The sequence below is a fragment of the Mytilus edulis genome, chromosome 9 (assembly GCF_963676685.1).
Source record: "Mytilus edulis chromosome 9, xbMytEdul2.2, whole genome shotgun sequence".
In the NCBI taxonomy this organism is placed as follows: domain Eukaryota; kingdom Metazoa; phylum Mollusca; class Bivalvia; order Mytilida; family Mytilidae; genus Mytilus; species Mytilus edulis.
The window spans coordinates 67,536,491-67,561,368 of record NC_092352.1 but is presented as its reverse complement, the minus strand read 5'-3'; the positions used below and the strand labels follow the sequence as shown (position 1 = coordinate 67,561,368).

General features: G+C 32.8%; 1 protein-coding gene across 2 annotated transcripts in view; it reads right to left on the bottom strand.

The window, feature by feature from the left end:
* LOC139488891 (cAMP-dependent protein kinase regulatory subunit) overlaps positions 1 to 19,034 on the bottom strand; it is a 109,495-nt gene extending 90,461 nt beyond the window's left edge. The window contains exon 1 of one of the 2 annotated variants that reach the window (XM_071274853.1): positions 18,828 to 19,034. In XM_071274853.1, the coding sequence (XP_071130954.1) occupies positions 18,828 to 18,992 (165 nt within the window). In that variant the 5' untranslated portion in view covers positions 18,993 to 19,034. Of the gene's footprint in view, positions 1 to 1,619; positions 2,140 to 18,827 lie in introns of those variants that run through there. The other variant, XM_071274854.1, reaches the window with a different exon arrangement.
* Between the last annotated feature and the right edge of the window lie 5,844 nt (positions 19,035 to 24,878).

The following is a 24,878-nucleotide window of genomic DNA, read 5'->3' as shown; positions in this document are numbered from 1 at the left end:
AAACCTGACTTATCCTGGTGCAAACAAATACAGCAAAATGCAAACATAAGAATGATCAACATTCACCCTAATCTTATTTTTTTAAAGGATATATTAATTCAAAACAACATTTCATGATATTAATAATTTTAACTTTTTATGAAGAAAATGTAATAAAATTCCACTTGTTCAATATCTACAAGCTGAGTTTTCCATTAATATTCAAAACTTTTGAATTTCACAATGTAATCATCATAATCTTGTATCTTATTATTTTTCTTAGGGCAGATTTTCACGTCACTTAGGTTGATGACAAATTTACTAAAACCAGATAATGGAAAGTATATATACTATTGTCTGAAATATCAATAAATTAAAGATGTAGGGTATATGAAAATGAAACATCAATCCAATGTATAATATATAAAACAGAAGATGTGGTATGATTGCCAATGAGACAACTGTCCACAAGAGACCAAAATAACACAGAAATTAACAACTATAGGTCACTGTATGGCCTTTAACAATGAGCAAAGCCCATACCCCATAGTTAGCTATAAAAGGCCCCGATATGACAATGTAAAACAATTCAAACGAGAAAACTAACGGCCTTATTTATATAAAAAAAATGAACAAAAAACAAATATGTTACACATAAACAAACGACAACCACTGAATTACATAAGTTCCTTTCGATTGATTGATTGATTGTTGGTATTTTAATGGCACTTTTTGCCAGTTTTTATTGGTGGAGGGAGCCGGATTGCCAGGAGAAAACCACTGACCTACCATAGGAAAAATGACAGTCCTAAGTCAATTAAGATTGGGGTTGAATGCACCCGCACAATCGGGGTTCAAACTCAGAACCTCAGTGTTGACTGGCTAGTGATTACAGTGTTAGAACTACTTAAACCACTTGGCCATAGAGGCCCCTCCAACGTATATGTTCCTTTTTGAAAAAAACAAAAATATCAAAAATTATAAAAATTTGCCTTATTCCAAAGACTCTTCATTATTTGTCTTTCTTATTGTAATTATGACTATTAAGTGTGAAATGTATCTGTTTAGAAAACAGTGATGTTGATATGGCATATTACATCTAAAATGAGCAATCAATGAAAAATCAAAGTTTGATTATATCTATGAGATGAGGTTAAAAACAGATTGCCTATCTGAATATTGTTATTTGTTAAGCAACCAACAATCAATCAATCAATATGATCATAATGTTTACATAACTGTATAATGTCAAACCATTTAACAATTGTGACATCAAACAATCAACTGCCATTTATTGTAATTTGTAAATGCATTTATATTCGACAATTCCAATTTTTAAGTTTGGTTGGTTATTGTAATATAATGATTGTTGCATAATAACTTGCATATAAATGTGCATTTTTCTATAAACTGTTTTTCAAAGATACATTTCTTTTCCCTTTTTTTTATTCTTCATAACTTTTACAAACTTATAATTAGACTAGCATGTATCTCACACAATTTTCTCCTGTTTGATTTGAACTTTCTCTAAAAATTTTGTAACTATATAGAAAATATACAAAAATGTATAAATCATAATATTAGAGTCTAAGGGAGAGAACTCTCAATTTTTATATAAAATAATAACATCAATTACTCACCACTATCATCATATTGGAAAGTCAAAAACTTGACAGGAAAATAAAATCCTAAACACAATTGTACATATTCTTCTTTAACTATAGATTATTGAACTGTATGAAGATGTCAGCCCTCGTCACTATAGAAACACATTTCCTCAAAATTAGCCATAATAACAATAAATAAACATCCTGATACAACACTGATCAATTTTCACAACAAAAAAGTTTTTAGCATCACAAGCAGCGCCAAAATGAGAAATGTCAATAACAACTTCAAAATTTGCATTCACAAATGACGGATATTCAATAAAATATAATAACTTTATTTATCCAAGTAAATAAAATTGTCTTCCAAAGACATGATTCAAAGATCCAAAAGTAGCATTCTCAATTTTTTTTATTCCAATCAGCTAAATACTCTGTAACTACATTCACGTTTTCTGACACATCTTCTGATACTCCCCAACCCAGCAAGATCGGCAAGGTGTTTTCATTCATCTAATTTTCACGATTATTAACCAGGATCTTTTAATTTATCGCCTAATTATGTTTGGTTTCTATCTTATCTCCACCAACTCCGTTTTTCCCATCATAGATAACTAGTATCGAAAGTAAATCACATCAGAGAACGATATCAAAGAATATTACGTCAATATTTTGACAGATTTATTAAATATTATATTGAGGTTTTGTAAGTTTATTATTATTCAAGTAGCACACATTTTAACACTCTGTTTATTTAGGATTAATAACGAAGTAACAATTACCTACTTATTTACAAATCAAATATATAGTTCAAGTGTAAGGCTTCAAAGATTAATTTTTTGCTTATATAATTAATTTCAGATTCAAAACTTTTATAATTCAAGACCACAGTAGAGTTGCAATAGTAAGCTTTTTACTTCTACCAAACTAAACAAGAGTGCACACTCTGAAATTTCTGGCCTGTTTTACTTATCATTGATTTGAATTTTCATGCTGAAAGCTTGTAATTATTAAGGTATCACATAAACTAAACATTATCAATATTCTTTGAAAATGATGTCAAGGTCTACTGAACTATGCCAGACAGGCATGTACAACTTACAATTATTCCAAACACCAAATCTAGTGGTCTGATTACTATTAGTACCTGAGAATCAGATCAAACCACAAAATCTTAGCATTAATCAATAAAAAGTGAAAATAAGGTCAAGGTCATATGAACTCTGCCAGGCAGACATGCACACCTTACAATCATTCCATATCCCAATTATAGTTGGCCTATTGCTTATATATAGTATCTGATAAACTTTTTTTCAAGTAGTCATTGAATCATGAAAATGTGGTCAAGGATAATGGACATACAACAGACAGAAACTTTATAATATAAAGGCTGCTATATACAAAGTATGAAGCATCCAGTTACTTCTACCTTTTGAAATATTAGGCTCTTCGGTAATCAGTTATTGACACCACTGCCGGATCACTATCCCTTTGTTTCACTCTGAGTCAAAAGTTGTAGTAGAGACAAAATATTAAAATATTGCATGGTCCAGTGGATATAAATCGGTAAGACAAATTTTTAGACCAATTTTCTAAACTTTGTACAGTAACTCAGTGTATTATGCACAAGTGTTATTGATATAGGTTATTCCAGAAACATGTTTCAAACACATGAAATAAATCTTTCTTTCAATTAATACATCTTTGAATTGTGAAATAAAAAAAGAATTTATATCCATTCTGTGGAGGGTGTGGTTTAAAAGGAAATGATAAACAGATTTTTTTCCACCAATACATAATTAATTCTTGATTGCTTAATAATGAGTAGCAATTTTTTTGTGTTATATTCACAAAAGTAAGTAATCAATTTATATAAACTGAGTAATTCTTAAAATAAATTTTGATACAAGATGTTTGGACATATATTCAATCAGAAAATACCCCAAAATAACTAAATACAAAATGTAATATGTAAATAGGATAAAGTAGGAAATACCAAAAAATTTAGGATGATACAACAAAATAAATTGACCACTAACACCCAACTCCTCCGAGAGTTAAACATTATTGACCAATAAACAATTGATTGTATGGACAATTGGAGGTTACCATATGGACTTCAATGATGGTCAAATCTACACATTTATAATAACAAGCTTTTTACATTGCAGCAGCATAAAGTACTTAAAAAGAGTTAATAATTAAATCTTAAATCATCAACACAACCATTTTTCTTTCAAACAAAAATTATCAATGAGGCCTTTGCGATTAAATTTAGAGAAAAAATAGGTCAGGGACTTTATAGTATAGAAAGTCCCTGAATAGGTTAAGAGTGTAAAAGGATTATTACAGATTGCATTTCATATCCATTTTTATAAAGCATGTCAATGCAACACTCTTGAGAAGATTATTTAGTACTTGTATTAATCTTAATCTTAATACATATTTAACAAATGGAAATTAAGACTAGATGAACTCCAATAGTAGTTCTTACTAAAATGTAACACTAATGAATTGGGGACAATTGTACTTAATATCAAAATAAGGAGATGTGGTTTGATTGCCAATGACAGCTTTATCCTCCAAAAAGATACAAAGTGAATGTATTAAGCAATTATAGGCCACCATACAACCTTCCACAATGAGAAAAAGTTAATTTAGAAAACATAGACAAATGATGAAAATTATTTCTATGACATTAATATCTTTAGACAAATAGCGGTCAGCAGAGTGACAGCAAACAGGATTCAGGGGCGGATCCAGCCATTTTAAAAAGGGGGGGTTCCCAACCCAGAGTAAAGGGGGGTTCCAGCTATATGCTCCCATTCAAATGCATTGATCGGCCAAAAAAAAGGGGGGGTTCCAACCCCCGGAACCCCCCCTCTGGATCCGCGCCTGGGATTTTTGGGCATTTGTTTGTGTTCTGGCATTTTTCAGTATCATCATGATCATATTAAAGGACCATATAAAGTCCTAAATGGTAAAAGAGACAATCATTAATATTGAAGTGGACCTCCATTTTGTCATAAGTTACAATTATAATATATTAAAACTTGAAAAGCTTTGGTTGATCAGTTCATGAGTAAATACATTGGACACATTTTTGACATTATGCTATTCCGTTGGCGGATCCAGAGGGGGGGGGGGGGTTTCAATGCCGATTTTGGCCGATCAATGCATTTGAATGGGGACATATAGTTGGAAACATCTTTTGTCCTGGGTTGGGAATCCCCCTTTTTAAAATGGCTGGATCTGCCCCTGTATTCTGTTAATAATTTCGTTTTTATTTTATAACTTTCACAACACAATTTTTTGTTAATAATTTTGTTTTTATATTTTCTGACTTCCACAACACAATTTTTATTTTGGAATTAAGATGATTATTTCTAATGATGGTAAAGGAAGTATGGATTCAGGAAGCTGCTGTTGATAATTAAAATTGAATATATACTGTATTGTTCAAGATCAATCTTAAATTTATCACGATTTAGCCTGGTAAAACCTTGTCATGCAATTTTAAGAAACTCAATCTATTTCAATGACGTTTTCACAACTCTTTTATTGCATTTTTATGCAATTCCATTAAATTTAAGACTGATTAGATAGATTGAAAAGTTTTCAAAGTATTAAACTGATTGTGTTTTCTGATTTACTTTTTTGTAATGGTTTCACTGGGACATAGTTCTAAGTTTTGAGTTAATACTGTTTGCCATGATAATGGAAGAAAACAAAATCATTTAATGGTTAACAGAGTGTTTCCAGATCATTGAAAGCATTAAAGCTTGGACACCAGATCTTCAATTTAATTAGATTGCATTGAGAGCTAAGATTAAAATATTGTAGATTCATTTATTTTTGTGGGTACCAATTGTTCTAGGATTTAAAAAAACTATTTTTCGTGGATTATTAATTTGAATATTGTATGTTGAAATTCCTGGTTTACTTTATGACATGGTACAAAAATCAATCCAAAAAATCGATTTGGTTTTGCCCCAGATGACTTTAAAAATGTTTATATCATTGAAAAAGCTCCAAATTATCTCCCTTTGGTGCACAAATGACATTTTTTGGCATTAAAATTGAAATATATTTTTTAACATATCAGTTACCTATATTTTTATTATTGTTTTCAAATAAGCTGTACATAAACTAAATAACTGTAAAATTTATGCGAAATCTGTAAATAGGTTATTTTTTTATTTCGATATTACCTATATTTCTCCTATTAGTTCAACAGAAAAAATGGACATTAACAAAAATGTATGCTTCTTTCGGAGGCAGATTTAGAGCTTAAATGAAAGGTGACCCCATATTTTTATTTCATTTTTCTATTAGGTATAGGATAAAGTTAATTTATAGAAAAAATCGGCAAAATCCCATTTTAGAAAAAAAAGTTGATTTATACCCGCAAGCCCCCTTAATGGTGAGTTAATATAAATCTTCAGGTTTCATTTCTTTGGGTTGCTGTCTCATTGATACAGTTTGTTTCCTCCATCTATAATTATTCATAACAGATGCAAATTAGAACAAAACTTTCTCATTACTGCAGAAAATCAATACACATTCCAACATGAGATTGATACAAAATTGTTTACAATTAAGCTGCAAAAAGAATAAGCCACAATCTACCATGATGATAGTTCATCAAGTATATATATTACTGGCACTAAATTGAAGCAACATGTAAAACAACTTTTATAGCAGTTACATTAGCAAAAACATCACATCAAAGATTAGAAGGAATACACTTTTTAAATTCAATTATAAACCACATTTAGATCAAGTAAGATTAATAGAGATACCACATTACATCATAACTGTTACAATTCTAAGCTTTGTACCAGTTGTTTAATTTTATCTGTCCATCTTAATGTTCATTAACAAACTCATTAACTTTTAGTATCACATCATTTAATAAGTGTTCTCAATTTTGATCAAGGAGACTTCATTTTGAATACACTTTCATTGGTTTTATCCAAGAGGCTCCATTCAGAACAACCTATGATCTTGGTTTGATCTAAATCATGCATATAGATATATATAAGAAGATGTGATACGAGTGACAATGAGACAACTCTCCTCCCAAGTCACAATATGTAAAAGTGAACCATTATAGGGCAAAGTACGCTCTTCAAACGGGAAAACCATTAATGGTCAGCATGTTTTTGTAATATTAATAACAACATATATAGGCATTGTTGATTTAAGCTAGTTCAAAAATTTGCTGTTCCAGTTGAAATTTCCATCCATTGTGAAAAATAGTGAAGGATCATCATCTTTATTGCAGCCAATACACAAATCAATAGATCTATACATATTTGAGAACTTTTTTTGTACTTCTAGGAAGATTCTGTTGAGAAAAAAGTAAAAACACAAAGGAAACGAACGCTGAGGAAAACTCAAATCAGAAAGTCCCTAATGAGATTGATTCCTACTTCCTGAAGCTTAAATTGGCCTGATTGAATTTTCAAAGTGTTCTATTCAATTAGGCTAAATGTAAGAAGATGGCCATCATACTGGATGCTGCACATAGTCTTCAGATGCTAATTTGAAAAGTTAGACCATAAACAAACAGTGCTGCCATGTCAAATCAAAAAAGACAAGCTATTTAATTGTTTCAAATATATTTTTTTTTACATTTCCATAGGCCTTTAGTTTTATGCTATCAAATGTTTAATATGTATGTATTGTAATCATATGCAGAATTAAATGACAAATTATTGTTATTTATTTGATCAAAGCATATAAAATATTCGTTTTAGTACCATCATTCAATCATGGATCACCATGACCTACTATATTAGCCTAGCTGTGCGCAACAATTAAGGTTTCCCTCCACCTCATTTAATTTTCGTGCGCTGTGCATATTTAGTATTATTTCAAAACAACTTTTGCAACAAATGAAAACAGCCATATCCAAGATATTTCATGCAGGTATTTACAAATTAGTTTCAGTTACAGTGTGGTTTAATCAATATCGTTTTAAGAAATACTATTTTGGTCTAAGCCAGGTCAAGTAAAAATTGGAAAAGTTTCAAACTGCACCCATCTGTTAGATCTACAGACAAGTAAATAATTAGTTGCCAAAAAAATCAAATCATAAGCCCAGAAAATCCCAAAATTTACAATTCTAGTGCAGATTTTTTTTAACATGGATTACAATAATAAATAGTATCTCTAACATATTAACATGTGTTTATTTCTCTGATCATGACAACAACACCAGATAAAGAAAAAAAATTAGCTAGAACATGTAGAACATTATTGCATACTTAGGAAGGCCATTTTAACAACAAAAGACATGATTGACAGGTTGATTAGCAATGTAATGACTTTGGTCAGTTCTCATGGGCGGTGTTCCAGTAAGAAAACAAGAAACTGTTTTAACAACATTTCTTTTTTCTAATTCACATTTATAACATACATAATATGTAACTGACTTAAACATATAAAAGAAAATGATTGCAACAGAAAATATTTCCAGATAGCAACAAATTCAAACATGTAATATTAATGAATTGTTTCACATTTGTTTTACATTTTGTTGATAACAGAAGCATTTGCATAATATCTGTATTCTATTACAAAATGTAGTATTTCTGGGCATATTTACAACTCTCATAGAGACATTCAAAGGGAGATAACACAGATACAAAATCTGACAAAACTTAAGCACTTCATTGGCCTATAAAAAAAATCCTAGTGTGCCTTTGGCTATACTCGACTCAAAAGGTGGTACCTAACACTACAGGGAGATAACTCTGTAAAGTCAGCTAAACATTTTAATTACATTGTGTTGTAAAAGAAATGTTAAGCTTCTCAATGATCAAAATAGGTGTTTGTCAACTGCTTTATACATGTATAACCAGTGTAATTTTTTCTGACAAAACGGTTGGTTCAAAATTTTTGAAATTTTTATTTTTTCGTTAAAGGGTCAAAGTTAATTAATACTTTGACAAAATTTTATGAAAATTAAACCATTCAAATAAATTTTAATGAAAGTGTTGGGTACCACCTTCAACAGATACATTCAAAGGGAGATAACACAGATACAACATAACCTATAGATAGACTAATCAAATTATGAATGAATAGTAAAGTAGTCATAGCAATTATATATGCAATACAAAACCCATTTGACTAAGCAGCTTGTATTCAGAAATTGTTCAGTGCTCATATTTGCATGTTTGTGACATAGTTCACTGAATACTTTTCATAAATGCATAAATTCTGAATTTGAATGGATCTAGGGGAAAACTGCTTTTCATGGACATTTTGATTTAGTGGTTTTGCCAGTCTGCATATGCCAATCATTGGAATTGTGTACTTTGAACTTTAAAATTCATAGTTATTAAGCTATATCCACGAAATCCACAAAAACTGACAAATGATAAAGAATTCACAGTGCCATAATATTTGCTTTCAGGTTTCAGATGAAGCATTAAAAATTGAGAATAGAAATGGGAAATGTGTCACAGAGACAGTAACCCAATTAAGGAGCAGAAAACAAACAAAGGCTACCAATGAGTCTTCAAAACTGCAAGAAAAAACAGAACCCAGAGGCATGCTTAAATCAGCTGGGCCTTAATAAAAATGTGTACTAGTTCGTGCAGTGTTGTTATTATGGACGTCATACTTAACTCCAAAACAAATAAATGAACTAAAATTTGTATACTATGAATAAGGTTGCATAGACTTCTGACCAATTTAAAACAATTATCATTTAAAGTCATTTAAACTGAGAAAACAAACTATTGTACACAGAATCAACGCCAAATTAAACACTTCTTCAGAAGTCAAAAGGTTCTGTTTTTAAAGGTTTTGTGGATTATTTGGGTATTTACAAGAAGGTGATTAAATAACAATATTTGTGTCAAGGGTGCTTTAAACCTTATACAAATATATACATTGTTATTTATTTTTTGAAATGTTAAAATATCTAATTACATTAGAACAATTAAAATCCAATAAACCGTTTTTAAACTATTATGCTACAAATGTGACACTAAGCTTTTGGTAATGTAAAAGTACTTGATGGTTTTTACATGGATGTAAGAAATATTATAAATAATGCATTTTTATTCCCACTGTGCTATATTTGCATCATTATTATGAACTACAGCTGCTCTGTTATTATCCTTAGGAATTTCGGAGACTGACACCCTAAACAGGAAGCACCATAGCATGATCAATAACCGAGGATCTCTGACTGCTTGAATCCCTCAGCAACTCTCTTGATTTTTCTTCTCATTCTCCAGTTTCTTTAAGTTGGACATTAAGAAGTGTACTATGCAGTTAACGAAAGTTAAGCTCTGTTTAGAATATAAGACCATAATCAATTCCATTGCTACACTTGTTTCAAGATAAACTTAATTCTGTGCTTTGAATATGACCTCCCAAAATATTTACTTGAGTTTTTCAGAATGCTCTTATTTGGGTAATAAAATTATGTTTTATTGACATACATCTGTTTTTTCATTCATCCACTACAAAAATGTATTAATCTAATAGATTGATTGATAATTGGTGTTTACCACCAATTTCAGCCAACTTGGCTATATCATGGCGGCAAGTGTTTGTCAAGAGGAACCTAGAGTGCTCAGAGAGAACCATCTAACTTCAGCAAGAAAACTGGCAATATGGTCAATCAAGGTCAGAGTTAGACTACTAAGACCACTAGGCCACCAAGGCCACTTGACAGGCTAGTAATACTGTAGATGAACTACTTAGACCACTAGGCCACCAAGGCCACTTGACAGGCTAGTAATACTGTAGATGAACTACTTAGACCACTAGGCCACCAAGGCCACTTGACAGGCTAGTAATACTGTAGATGAACTACTTAGACCACTAGGCCACCAAGGTCACTTGACAGGCTAGTAATACTGTAGATGAACTACTTAGACCACTAGGCCACCAAGGCCACTTGACAGGCTAGTAATACTGTAGATGAACTACTTAGACCACTAGGTCACCAAGGCCACTTGACAGGCTAGTAATACTGTAGATGGACAGCCACCAAGGCCACTTGACAGGCTAGTAATACTGTAGATGAAATACTTAAACCACTAGGCCACCAAGGCCACTTGACAGGCTAGTAATACTGTAGATGAACTACTTAGACCACTAGGCCACCAAGGCCACTTGACAGGCTAGTAATACTGTAGATGAACAGCCACCAAGGCCACTTGACAGGCTAGTAATACTGTAGATGAACTACTTAGACCACTAGGCTACCAAGGCCACTTGACAGGCTAGTAATACTGTAGATGAACTACTTAGACCACTAGGCCACAAAGGCCACTTGACAGGCTAGTAATACTGTAGATGAACTACTTAGACCACTAGGCCACAAAGGCCACTTGACAGGCTAGTAATACTGTAGATGAACTACTTAGACCACTAGGCCACAAAGGCCACTTGACAGGCTAGTAATACTGTAGATGAACTACTTAGACCACTAGGCCACAAAGGCCACTTGACAGGCTAGTAATACTGTAGATGAACTACTTAGACCACTAGGCCACCAAGGCCACTTGACAGGCTAGTAATACTGTAGATGAACTACTTAGACCACTAGGCCACAAAGGCCACTTGACAGGCTAGTAATACTGTAGATGAACTACTTAGACCACTAGGTCACCAGGGCCACTTAACAGGCTAGTAATACTGTAGATGAACAGCCACCAAGGCCACTTGACAGGCTAGTAATACTGTAGATGAACTACTTAGACCACTAGGTCACAAAGGCCACTTGACAGGCTAGTAATACTGTAGATGAACTACTTAGACCACTAGGCCACCAAGGCCACTTGACAGGCTAGTAATACTGTAGATGAACTACTTAGACCACTAGGTCACCAAGGCCACTTGACAGGCTAGTAATACTGTAGATGAACTACTTAAACCACTAGGCCACCAAGGCCACTTGACAGGCTAGTAAATACTGTAGATGAACTACTTAGACCACTAGGCCACCAAGGCCACTTGGCAGGCTAGTAATACTGTAGATGAACTTACTTAGACCACGAAGCTACCAAGGCCACTTGACAGGCTAGTAATACTGTAGATGAACTTACTTAGACCACTAGGCCACCAAGGCCACTTGACAGGCTAGTAATACTGTAGATGAACTACTTAGACCACTAGGCCACCAAGGCCACTTGACAGGCTAGTAATACTGTAGATGAACTTACTTAGACCACTAGGCCACCAAGGTCACTTGACAGGCTAGTAATACTGTAGATGGACAGCCACCAAGGCCACTTGACAGGCTAGTAATACTGTAGATGAACTACTTAGACCACTAGGCTACCAAGGCCACTTTACAGGCTAGTAATACTGTAAATGAACTTAATTAGACCACTAGGCCACCAAGGCCACTTGACAGGCTAGTAATACTGTAGATAAACTACTTAGACCACTAGGCCACCAAGGCCACTTGACAGGCTAGTAATACTGTAGATGAACTTACTTAGACCACGAGGCCACCAAGGTCACTTGACAGGCTAGTAATACTGTAGATGAACTACTTAGACCACTAGGCCACCAAGGCCACTTGACAGGCTAGTAATACTGTAGATGAACTTACTTAGACCACGAGGCCACCAAGGTCACTTGACAGGCTAGTAATACTGTAGATGAACTTACTTAGACCACTAGGCCACCAAGGCCACTTGACAGAACTGACATTAGAAAACCAGGTTAATATATTAGCATCTTTGCATCTTTTTTTCTTTATTTGCCTCTAGATTTACAAGCTATTGTTTTGTATTATCCCTTATTGATACAACATATATCCTAATCCTTTTCTATTAAAACATTTAGGCAGTATCATCTCAAATGGGATGGGTAGTAATTCAAGATCATTGTTTCTTTTAAACAGACTATCCTTCCCAACATCTTAGAGTTAGATCAAAGCATAGACATTTCACAACAGACAATATATTGACTTATTACAGTGGACATTGTATAGATATTTTATTCACATTCGTAAGACGACCTTGTGAATCAATAGTTTATTATTATCCTGTCTTCTGTTTTGTATTTTACACAAACACTAAAGTTAAGTCATATCAATTTTATTGCTTCAATAACATTCAAGAACTATATATGACTGGTATATTAAAATTAAAGGAAAGGTTTCTCATAGACGGCTCTTTTAAATGTCTCTCTTGTATGAATGTTTTTATACATACATTGAATAAGGTAATAAAAATTGATGTCTTCATTTCTCAACAGTATGTCTTATAACCTAAAAGAACCATGACAAATTAATATAATGAGGTCTTAGGAAATAAAGCCTTCTTTATCCTTTTTGTCTGAAATAATCATACATTCCAACAGTGTGTAGATAATAATCTTGATTATGTCATATTGAGCTCATAAAAAGTGTTTATAAGTCTAAGAAGTTGGCAAGAATGACAATGTAAAATATTACTGAACTGAAAGATTGCTGAGTTTGATAAAGAAAAGGGGGGGGGGGGGGCATTTGTTTCATCATAAGCAGTAGAACTAAATTTATAGTGAGGGTAACAAAAGAAAGAGTTTAGAGAAATACCATCAAGTTATTTTTGTATTGATAAAAAAATATTGACTAGCAAATTAATGAATTTGGGGGCTTTATATAAGGCCAGGAAATCAGCCATTTTTAAAAGGCCAGTTTCCCAACTCAGCAGAAAGAGTGTTCCAGCCCCCTGACTCCCCTTTGGATTCGCTACTGATATAAATGAACATATTTATTGATGATGATCATAAATGTTTCAAAACCTTAAAAATAAATCAACAGATGCATTGCATACATGTGCATTAAAGCTGTCTGAGAAAAGAGAAAATAATTCTGAGACCATTATAACCTTCCCTATTTTGTAACATTACCAGATTCTACTAGTTAAACATATTAAAGAAAGATCAATTATCAGTAAATTTTATAACATGAGTCCAAAATTTCGAAAATATTTCTAGACAAGTTGCAGAATCTATAGATGCCTTTGTATGTAAATTGCGTTTAAATCACATGCATGCATATTATCTTCACAAACAATGCAATACTTCTACGTCAGACAGAAAAATTGATCTTTGCACTTAAAATTCCAATTTCCAAAGCCATCAAACAATTAACATATTTATTTACTGTGCAAATTACAAACTATTGATTCAATAAAAGGGTGAAGTGCCATAGTCACCTTAAAACCCATTTCTTAGAAGTAAACACATATATCAACTGTCTATTAACTCGTCTTTATTAAAGCTGGCAATGTTACTACAACAGACGCTGAGAGTATCTGATCTTTACAATCATTAACAATAAGATGAGATACATGTCTGCTAACGAGAAAACTACTATTCTCTGATTAATCTATAACACGTCTATTCTGAAGAGTCGAGTAGCTCATAATAGATTTGATGGAATGTTCAGGACTCCTGTGTTGTCACGTTTTTATACATAACCGCGTTGTAACGCTAAATCTAAGAAAGTAGATATTTCTTGAAGAACTGATGCCAGAACAGGTTTTGGTTTCATAGTCCATGGTAATTTGGTTTGATAGTGTCAAAACCAGAAGTTTTATTTTGAAAAAGAACAAAAATCTTAAAATTTCTGTTAAAAATATATTAATTCTAAAGAATGTATAAGAGACAATTGGTCTCTATCATTTTCAGAGCTGTCAATTCCACAAGTTTCAAATTCATTGAATATTGAGAATATTATGGGTTTCATTTTTTTTAAGAACTATGAATTGCCACCTGATATCCATGAAAAAATTGCCTAAATCCCAATTGATCCCCAGAAAAGGCTGGTCAGACATCAGAGCAATGTCGGCCTACATTTCCAGAGTTGTCTTCCATCCTTAACAAGGCAACAAGTTTCAAAGAGCATTTTTTTGATACATTCTTAAACATCTAATTGTACTGTCCTTCTCTTCCTAAGTAACCCTAGGCCTGTGACAAGATTTCATTCTCCCTAAAATTGTATAAATGTTTCAACCTTTTGTAGGTACATGTTCTTCTCTCTACATGTAACCCTTACTCACTTCCCAACCATGCAAGACCCATATGGGTAGTCAAGGTCGTTAAAACCTACCTTGTCGTACATGTAACCCTTAATAACTGAACTAAAAGACAAATGACTTAATTCATCTTCCTTTCAGCAGATTACCTTGTACAATGTACATACAAAAATTATTGTACATTTATATTAAATAGCAAAAATACATAAGATGTAACATTATTGCCAAAGAGACAACTATCTCATGTCTCTATGAGATAACTATGACGTAGAAGTGAGAAAGTTGTTCACCAAAAGTACATTTGGTACAATAATACACTAACTTACCATATCTAGAGATAGTAATGTCTGTGACCCTAGAAAACATTTTCCTCTAAATGTACCAGATGTTTTATCCTACTTTTACTTTTTTTCCTCATTTTTCATATGAAACATGTTTTTAATATATGGATTTTCTCTGGTTTTTTTTCTATAAATAGGTAGATTTTCTTTTCAAAAGATTTTGTGTATATTGAAAATTTAATTAGCATCATTGAATCATTGAATGTAGATGGTTAAAAGTTTAATGCATAAGGTAATAGAAATATTTAATCCATTTGACTATAAAAGTCATATATAATACCATGTACAGCCAAATAATATTAAAGAGACAGGTATAAATTATCCCGATGTAGCCCTGGTGAGGAGATAGATATTTATTATTGTGGAATGCTTCAGCAACTGTACAGAATAAGAATTTCAATATCCTTTTTATTCCAAGATTGCTCTGACATCAATGGAGGTGTGGCCTATTTAGGACTTGTTAGGGCCTAACAAAAGGTTACTTAAACTTTAGATTCATCAATCAGAGCTATCTTGGACTATATCTTTATATAACTATACCTAGTAAAAAAAGTTCAGTGACTTATATTTTAATTAAAAATAAATAAATAAAAAAAAAAACAATACTTTTATGGTTAGATTTTAAGGATATTGGTTGCTGAACTTTTTTGATTGGATATATTGATTAATATTTTCAAAAGTTCATAATAGTGCTGGAGGTTCACTTGACATTCTGTCCAGTGGACAATATCTTACTGATCCATACAAATGTTACCTTGAAAATCAATCATTATTTAATTTCAAATTTCAAAAATATTATTGAGTTCTGTAAAAATGTTCATTCTACTTTATTGGTTCAATAAGTTTTTGCTTTGTTTTAACATATGTACATGATGTACCGGTGTATTTTCTAAAATCTCATGGGATTTTTGTCTTCAGGTATGTATGCTTTACTCACCCTTATCTTTCTTTTCCAACCGATCAATAAATATTCTTCTTTTAAGTTTAATGGATATTACAATCTACTGATATATAAACCATGTACTAATGGTTTATTTTGTAAATGAAAACCAAAGGAGATACGAATACATGGAATATAACTAATAGCTTTAATCTTGAAGATTAGAAGTACAAAACTGTGAGAAAAGAAGTACTGTTAGTCACAAACAACTTACATAAGTCAAAATGTCAAATCATAGGTGTAAAAATTGACAGAAATAATGTCTTTTATCAATAATTTTCAAGTCGTCAAATTCTTCTTCCATTTTTTTTTTGCCGACCAAGCAGCACTTTTACCTGGTTTCTAACAACTTGCTAAAATGGTTGAAAGTAATGAACATGTAGTGCCTAAATATTCTACAACTTTAATTGATTTTAAATAACCAATTCAATGACACACATGACATAAGTCTAATTGTTACTAATAGTAAACCCCCCCACATCTCTGTAAATTTATGTTGTAAAAATTGGTTGATATGGGGTGTTTTCAGGAATAATTTTACAGTTGCAAATACGATTGTAATTCAAAGCTTCTTTAGAAAGTACAGGAAAACACATTTCATTGGTCAACAGTTTATTGATTTCGCTCTAACTATTTCTTATTACAGAAATCCAATGAAATATTTCCGCTATTATTCAGTTATCTCAGAGAACATATACATTGTAAAGTATAGAATACGAGTTTATAAGAATTCGAACTAATTTTCCAGAACTACCATTACTTTTAGATCTGTACCTTGTGTCTGTTACAATAAGGTTCCTTGTAGACAGCTTACTCTGTACAACACAAAAATCAGCCACAAACAAGTCATTTTCTTTTAGGTTTTACAGAATAGACATAATTATTAATTTAGATAACATTTACATTAAAAGACCTAGTTTAAGTCAACATCAATCGTGCAAATGCATTTAAATGACATTTTCTGAAACATATTGTCCGAGATATTTTAAACTACCCTGTACAAAGAGGACAGTACTTCCTGGACCAAACTGAAATCAAATGTATTGAAAAACTGTCTACTATTTGCAGAATTAATCTTTTTGTCTACTATTTGCAGAATTAATCTTTATATCTATGTTCTTAACGAAACATGATATATTTTATTAAAGTACATCAGTCATGTTTTATACAGCTACTCTAACATGTCTAAGAATATATGAAATAACAATAAATACTGTAAAATGTAGTACATTTGTAATATCAAATAGTGATGGTTTAATGTACACCTGCTGAGAATAAATATACAGATACAGAGCATTGCCCTTACACCAAAAATAAACTTATGCATAACGTAATTATATTGATTACCTACATGTACATGTATATATGCTTGCATGCAAAAAAATAACAATGGACAAAATATACAATTTCCTCCCATCCCCCAAAAATGAATTGTGGGTTAATAAAATGAATAGTTTCCTCAAACTTGAAATCAGACTGTAGAAAATAAAAATAATAGTTTTCCAATTTTCATTTGAGTAAATTTACAGGATCATACGCAAACAAACGTACTTTGTTCTAATTTATTCATGTTTTATTCATATGAATCACAGGTAAACATAACCACATTTATTAAATTATGTTTTATTGAAACAACACTTTCTATTACAGATGATCTGTCAGTCATTGTTTACTTAAAAGTTAAACGCAAATACTAAGGTATTTTCCTTCATATTTTGTGTTTTGCATACATGCATAGTGTTTAGAGAATGTAGTGGGGATTTGTAGATGGGAAAACCGAAAAAAAGTTTAAGGCATCAATGTTATAGGTAACATTTACGACTTCAACATTAAACACAATATGAATGTCCAAATCCAATATAAAGCTCTAACTCAGTGGTGGATTCAGGGAGTATCACCATCCACTGTGATATATTTGATCCCCAAAACAAATTGTCATATGTTTTTATACTTATTTAAGGATACAATTGTCCATATAATCTGACTATTTTAGGGAAACACATCAATTTCAATAAGCCTTCATATACCTAGCTCTCTATTCATTGTCTCAATAAATTATGAACAAATTTTAAGCAAACACCAAAGGTTCTCAGCAACATCAACATCAAACTCTTAACACAAGTTACTGTATATGTGTAGGGGTTGTTATATTACAGCCTCTGATTTTCTTGTAGATACATTTTTAACCCCGTCAGTGGTCTATATGTGTTCAATAACTGAGGCCCGCGGTATATCCAGGCTAAAGTAAGTAACACTTGTCAATTACTTTGGGTCGCAAAAAATCAAAAAAAGAGCAAAAAATAAAACCTCTTCATTTGATGGTTTAAATTAGATATTCAAAACTAATTTCCAGATCCCATATCAGAATCTTTATATGATAAGGGCCAAACCATTCAAGTCATACAATAACTTCCAAGCATGCCTAAGTCCTTTAAAGTCTGACAAAGATGCCACTAGAACTATACATACTTGGTCCCTTGCTGTTACATAAAATAAGGTTAATTTGAATATCGCGCAAAAGTGACTAAAGCGCTCAAAATCCTAGCTTAAACACTGCATATATAATGTTAGTTCCAAATTATTCTGACTTCCAACAGCTGTTTTGCCTGACAAGCTGGGGCTGTGGACCCGGACCCAACTTGTCTGGCAAAACAGCCATTGGAGTATGAGAAATTTTTCAGACTAATATATATTGTCTGTTGCCAGGTTTTATAGACTAAAGTTTATATTTCAAATACATCTATCAAATGGCTAAGACATGTGGACATATCATTCACAATTGTGCACTCAAGGTTCTTCAATATTTAAGTTATTTAGAGACAGGTGAAAGTTTGTCTAAAAAGCAGATTTTTTTCTCATTTCTTATGAAGAACAAAATTGGTAACGCGGACGTCGCAGAGGACACCCTGGTATGTTTTGTTTTGATAAATGTGAAATGTCACAAGTAACTTACCTTGTCAAGCTTATCAAAGTAGTCTCGGAGGAATATAATTGGGTTGTCTGGATGGCTAACACACAATTGTACAATACAATCTTTCAAAACTTGTTGTATATTATGTTTTTGCACGTAATTCTCGCATTCTTTGAGACTCTGCTCTTCAGAGTAATTGGCAGCCATTTCTCCGTGTAGTTTTTCCGAAATGTGGTTGTAACGATACCGACGATTGGCTAACTTTAAAAGGCGAAGACCGGGTTGACGGTACATTTGTAATACTATGTCAGTAGTTTATCTGCTTTTTGACGAGATTTCCGTTACAATTTTTTCCACCAAATCAAGATCATTTAATCAACACATTTTAGATATTGGCAAAGTATATTATTAACATTTTTTTTCTGTTTTGATATCAGTGAACTTTTAACAAAAATTGAAATGAGAATTGGAAACATCTGCTTTTATGTAAAAAAAATCTCAAAATGTAAAGTATTTAAAAAAAACAAACAGTTCCCCTATGTATCGGTTCTCAATGTAAACAAAGTGTTTATATAATAACGATAGACTAGATTTTTTTCTAATGTTTGAATTGTTTTAAAAAACTTAAATTTGCTGTAAGAACAAAAGCCGCAAATTTGAAATACATATTTACATGTGTTGTATAAGGTTCTTGGTAGGGTTTACAGAATAGTGTATGTTGGCCTAAAGTGCCAGAATAATCATGCGCGTAGCTACGTTTACGTCAAAACGCGCGGGCGTACACTTGAATTCTTAAAATAAAACAAATATTCGACATAGAATAAGAAAAACTGGTCAAAAGCACATCAGCCTTGTGCTTCTTTTTTCAATGGATTGTAATTTTGAATAAAAAGGGACTAAATTTAATAAAACAGATCATTTAATATATTTGTTCGAATCTTTTGTAAAAGTCTGAATCTACTATGAATTCTGCGTACTTTTATTATATTTAAACTTTAAAACAATTCACTATCTGCTCAGATTCGATATGCTGTTTGTATTTTTGTCGAGCCAGTGATTTATGTCCCAAAAGCGAGACAAAGCGGCGTCAACATTTAGGTTCCGAATGTGGATAAAGTCTTTTGAATGACTCTCCGTGAAATTTTACGAAAGTTGGACAGAAACTGTTTATGATCAAAAGAGTATTCAGAGCAATATAATAATAATGCAATTATATCTTTAATTCTCCCATATTTTAAGGACAAACTGTATTTCGTTCTGCAATTAATAAGTGGTCGCAGTTTGGGCTTTCATTTTGTTATTTCTCAATTACATTAACTACTTGTCGAACCTTCATCGAATATTATGAAAATGCCGAAGAAGTTTTTTCTATTACTTATGTCTAAAGCTAAAATTTTGAAAGCATTTTTTTCGTTCATTTTTCTATTCTTTTTTGATAGACAGCCGGATAGCCGGACTCTTCTTTACGTCAATTAATTATTTTACATGCTCAATTTATAAACCTTCATAGATTGTCGTGAAATATTTCACACCTTTTTGGCACCCCTCATATACCTCGCGAAGGTTCGGGCGTACACGTAAAAATGACACAGCTACGCCACTGATAATAGACCCAAACAAGAATGTGTCCCTAGTACACGGATGCCCCGTTCGCACTATCATTTTAAATATTACGTGGACCGTGAATGGGGGAGGGATCTCTAATTTGGCAGTTAAATTAGAAAGATCACATCATAGGGAACATGTATACTAAGTTTAAAGTTGATTGGACTTCAACTTCATCAAAAACTATCTCGACCAAAAACTTTAACCTGAAGCGGGACGAACGGACGAACGGACGAACGAACGAACGGACGGACGGACGAACGGACGCATCCCAGAAAACATAATGCCCATAAATGGGGCATAAAAATGTATGGTGAAAGATTAACTCCAAAAACAATTAAAAAAAAATCGTGAGGACTGTTAAACTAATGGGGTGCTAATATACACATGGAAAAAAAAGTATTGCAACACCAAATTGAAATTGAAATTAAAAAAACACTCTTTATTTTTTTGTTATATAATTTTGTAAAATACAACTAGTTAAACATTATCTAAGTATCACCTGAGTTTAATCAATAAATATCGACTCGATAAGTTTTTATCTGCGCATGTAGCTACTGTACCCGTAAACAGCAAAACAGATGTTTTTATCCTCATTGTTTTCAACACTTTAAATAACCAAGTTTTTAAAGTTATGTGATTGACACCTTGTAATGGGTCCTTGACAACTCTTAACTGCAGCAAGATGGCAGATTATGAGCTTAAGAGAAGCAGGGATGTCGCTGTAACAACTGCACGTATTGTTGGTTATCACCATGCATTCCACTATAAGTCGTTTTGAGAATAAAAATCAGGCAATAAACGCTGTTAAAGACCTTCCGAGATAATGAAGACCCCCTATACCATTTGCTAGGGGAAATCAAGCATAATGAAGGTTGGTCAGAAGGAAACCCATTGCATACGTAGTGCAGAGCTCGCCAAAGTTGGAAATTAGCATCGTGGAGGAAGATCCATTGTTCAAATGGAATTCGGTTCATCTTCCTTGACCCGATCGTAGCCCGGATTTGAACCATATCGAGCATATTTGGGACACTATTGGGCGGAAAGTGCGCGAAAGAACACCCCAGTTCAAACACATCATGAAATAAACAATGCCCTTTATCAGAAATGGTTTCTGCTACCTTAGCAACAAATTAGTCGATTTATGGCAGGAATCAGAAGACGTTTAGTTTGAATGGAGGCTGCGCACAAAGTACTAATGCTTTGGCGTATAACGAACAACCATGATGTGGACAGTCATCTGAAGATTAATTTTGAAATGTCTAACATTGTAAAGTTCGACTACAGTAAAAGTTGTAAAATGCATTTTTTTGTACAAAAAACACTTCATTTTGTTATTAAAATTGTGGTTGTATAAATCATTTTTTTTTCAAACATTTTTTGTTCGTTTCAATGCCAATGTTATCATAAACTATGTTTCAATAATATTATACACATATTTTATTATATTTCATCAAAAAAAAAGAGGCTGATTTTTCAAGTTTTAAAAAATCAAGGTGTTGCAATACTTTTTTCTATGTGTATATTTAAAGAATAATGGCTCAAAACATATAAAGATTAGAGAAACATAGGCTACAGAAATGACAGGAGGACCCCGTCCACGAATCCACACCTTCATTTATAACTACTAGTACCCTCTTCTTGATAAAAGTATCATTCTTAATCATGTACATCGTAGCTGTGCCCCTTCCGCACCAATGAGGCTTGTATAGGGTATATTGGGATACGGGATATTTGCCATCATTTTTAATTTTAGGGATATGGGATATTTGTCCTAAAAGTAAATGGGATTTGGGATATTGAATTTTTAACATGAAAAAAATAAGAGGAATTTAAAAGTTAAGTACAGAAATATTTACATCTCACTTGATAAAACTGCCCAAAAAGTTTAATATTAAAGGTAATTTTAGTGCTTTGTTGATTTTCATTGAGTTTATGGTCGTTTTATTTAAAAGTCATCCAAACCCACCAAAGCAAAAAGTATTGATCTATTTTCGATATTTATGTTCTCATATGTACCGATAATTTTAAAAGTATTTGTTTTGCTTTCCATACTTCGTTCCTTATTGTTAATTTTCCTTTTTTTGATGGTGATGTTCCTTTGGCACTATCTTACGGTGTTTGTATATCACAAATCCTCCGCTATGCCCGTGTCTGTTGTAACATTTTGAATTTTTTAATGAACGTAATCTATGTATTACTGGTAAAATATTAAGTCAGGGATTTCGTTACCACAAACCACTTAAAGTCTTTACTAAATTCTTTCGTAGATATAAAGATTTGGTTTTGAAGTTTGGTTGTACCTGTAGAAAACTTATTTCTAACGCGATAGCACATCACATTTTTACGGAGATGTTGTTTACCGTGCCATTCGATGTTGGATGTGTAATGATTGATAAATTAGTCTCAGATGCATTACTTTTTTTATTAGTTGTTATTGGTTTTGAACTAGCTGTCAGTAACTGCAAGTACTCTCAGATCTGTACTTAGTGTCTTTTTGTTGATAGGATGTACAAGTACTCTGTCGCGTCCACTATGTGTTTTTGTTAGATGTATTTCTATTTGTATCCATCTGATGAGTTAAGCCTTTTTCAACTGATTTGTATAGTTCGTTCTTATGTTGTACTGTTACACCACTGTCCCAGGTTAAGGGGAGGATTGGGATCCCGCTAACAAATTTAATCCCGCCACATTCTGTATGTATTGTGCCTGTCTAAAGTCAGGAGCCTGTAATTCAGTGGTTGTCGTTTGTTGCTGTGTTAAATATTTGTTTTTTATTCATTTTTTATGCCCCACCTACGATAGTAGAGGGGCATTATGTTTTCTGGTCTGTGCGTCCGTTCGTCCGTTCGTTCGTCCGTTGGTTGTCCGTCCGTCCGTCCGTTCGTTCGTTAGTTCGTCCGTCCGTTCGTTCGTCCGTCTGTTCGTTCGTCCGTCTGTCCCGCTTCAGGTTAAAGTTTTTGGTCAAGGTAGTTTTTGATGAAGCTGAAGTCCAATCAACTTGAAACTTAGTACAAATGTTCCTTATGATATGATCTTTCTAATTTTGAAGACAAATTAAACTTTTGATCCCAATTTCACGGTCCACTGAACATAGAAAATGAAAGTGCGAGTTTCAGGTTAAAGTTTTTGGTCAAGGTAGTTTTTGATGAAGTTATAGTCCAATCAACTTGAAACTTAGTACAAATGTTCCCTATGATATGATCTTTCTAATTTTAATGCCTAATTATATTTTTTACCCCTTTTCACGGTCCATTGAACATGGAAAATGATAGTGCGAGTGGGGCATCCGTGTACTTTGGACACATTCTTGTTTATACATAAATTAGGCAGTTAGTTTTCTCGTTTGAATAGTTCTACATTTGTCATTTTGGGACCTTTTATAGCTAACTATGTGGTATGAGCTTTGTTCATTGTTGAAGGTCGTATTGTGACCTATAGTTGTTAATTTCTGTGTTACTTGGTCTCTTGTGAAGAGTTGTCTCATTGGCAATCATACCACATCTTCTTTTTTATATTATATGCTCATATGAAATTGAGAATGGAAATGGGGAATGGGGAATGTTTCAAAGCAACAACAACCCGACCATAGAGCAGACAACAGCCAAAGGCCAACAATTGGTCTTCAATGTAGCGAGAAACTACCGCACCCGGAGGCGTCCTTCCGCTGGCTAAACGAATATGTATACAAGTTCAGTGATAATGGACGTCATACTAAACTCCGAATTATACACAAGAAACTAAAATTACAAGACTTACAAAGGTCAAAGGCTCCTGACTTGGGACAGGTGCAAAATTGCGGCGGGTTTAAACATGTTTGTTGAGATCTCAACCCTCCCCCTATACCTCTGGCCAATGTAGAAAAAACAAACGTACAACAATATGCACAGTAAAGCAGTTTATACTGACATGCCAGCTCCAGACGTCAATTAAACTGATTGAAAGATTATGTCTTCATCATATGAATATCAGGCACAATCCCTCCTGCTAGGGGTTTGGTATTATACCATCATGAAACATATGAGGAGAACATAACCCGTGTCATGCCAACAACTGGCTTTAGAATAAATGTGTTTAATTCCGATGCAAAGAACCTAGTGTATCAATATTAAAGCCAAAATATGCAATCTTTAATGACTTGACAACAGTATCGTAACTATATCCCTTCCTAATAAGTCTGTTTAAAGGTTTTTTTAGCTTTTGAAGTGAATACTGACATTTTTGTGCTTTGTAAAGAATATTACCATAAATGATTGGATGTGAAACACCTGAACGTATAAGATGTCTGCATGTTGAGTTTCCTTATACCGATGATAAAATTTAGTAAATGTTTTGACAAGTTTGTGATATCGAAAACTCTGGTGTAATAATTTTTCAGTAATACATAAATTTCTCTCGCTAAAATCTAATACGTTGTTACATACACGAGCGAATCGTACAAGTTGAGATATATAAACACCAAGAGATGGTGACAAGGGAACGGCACCA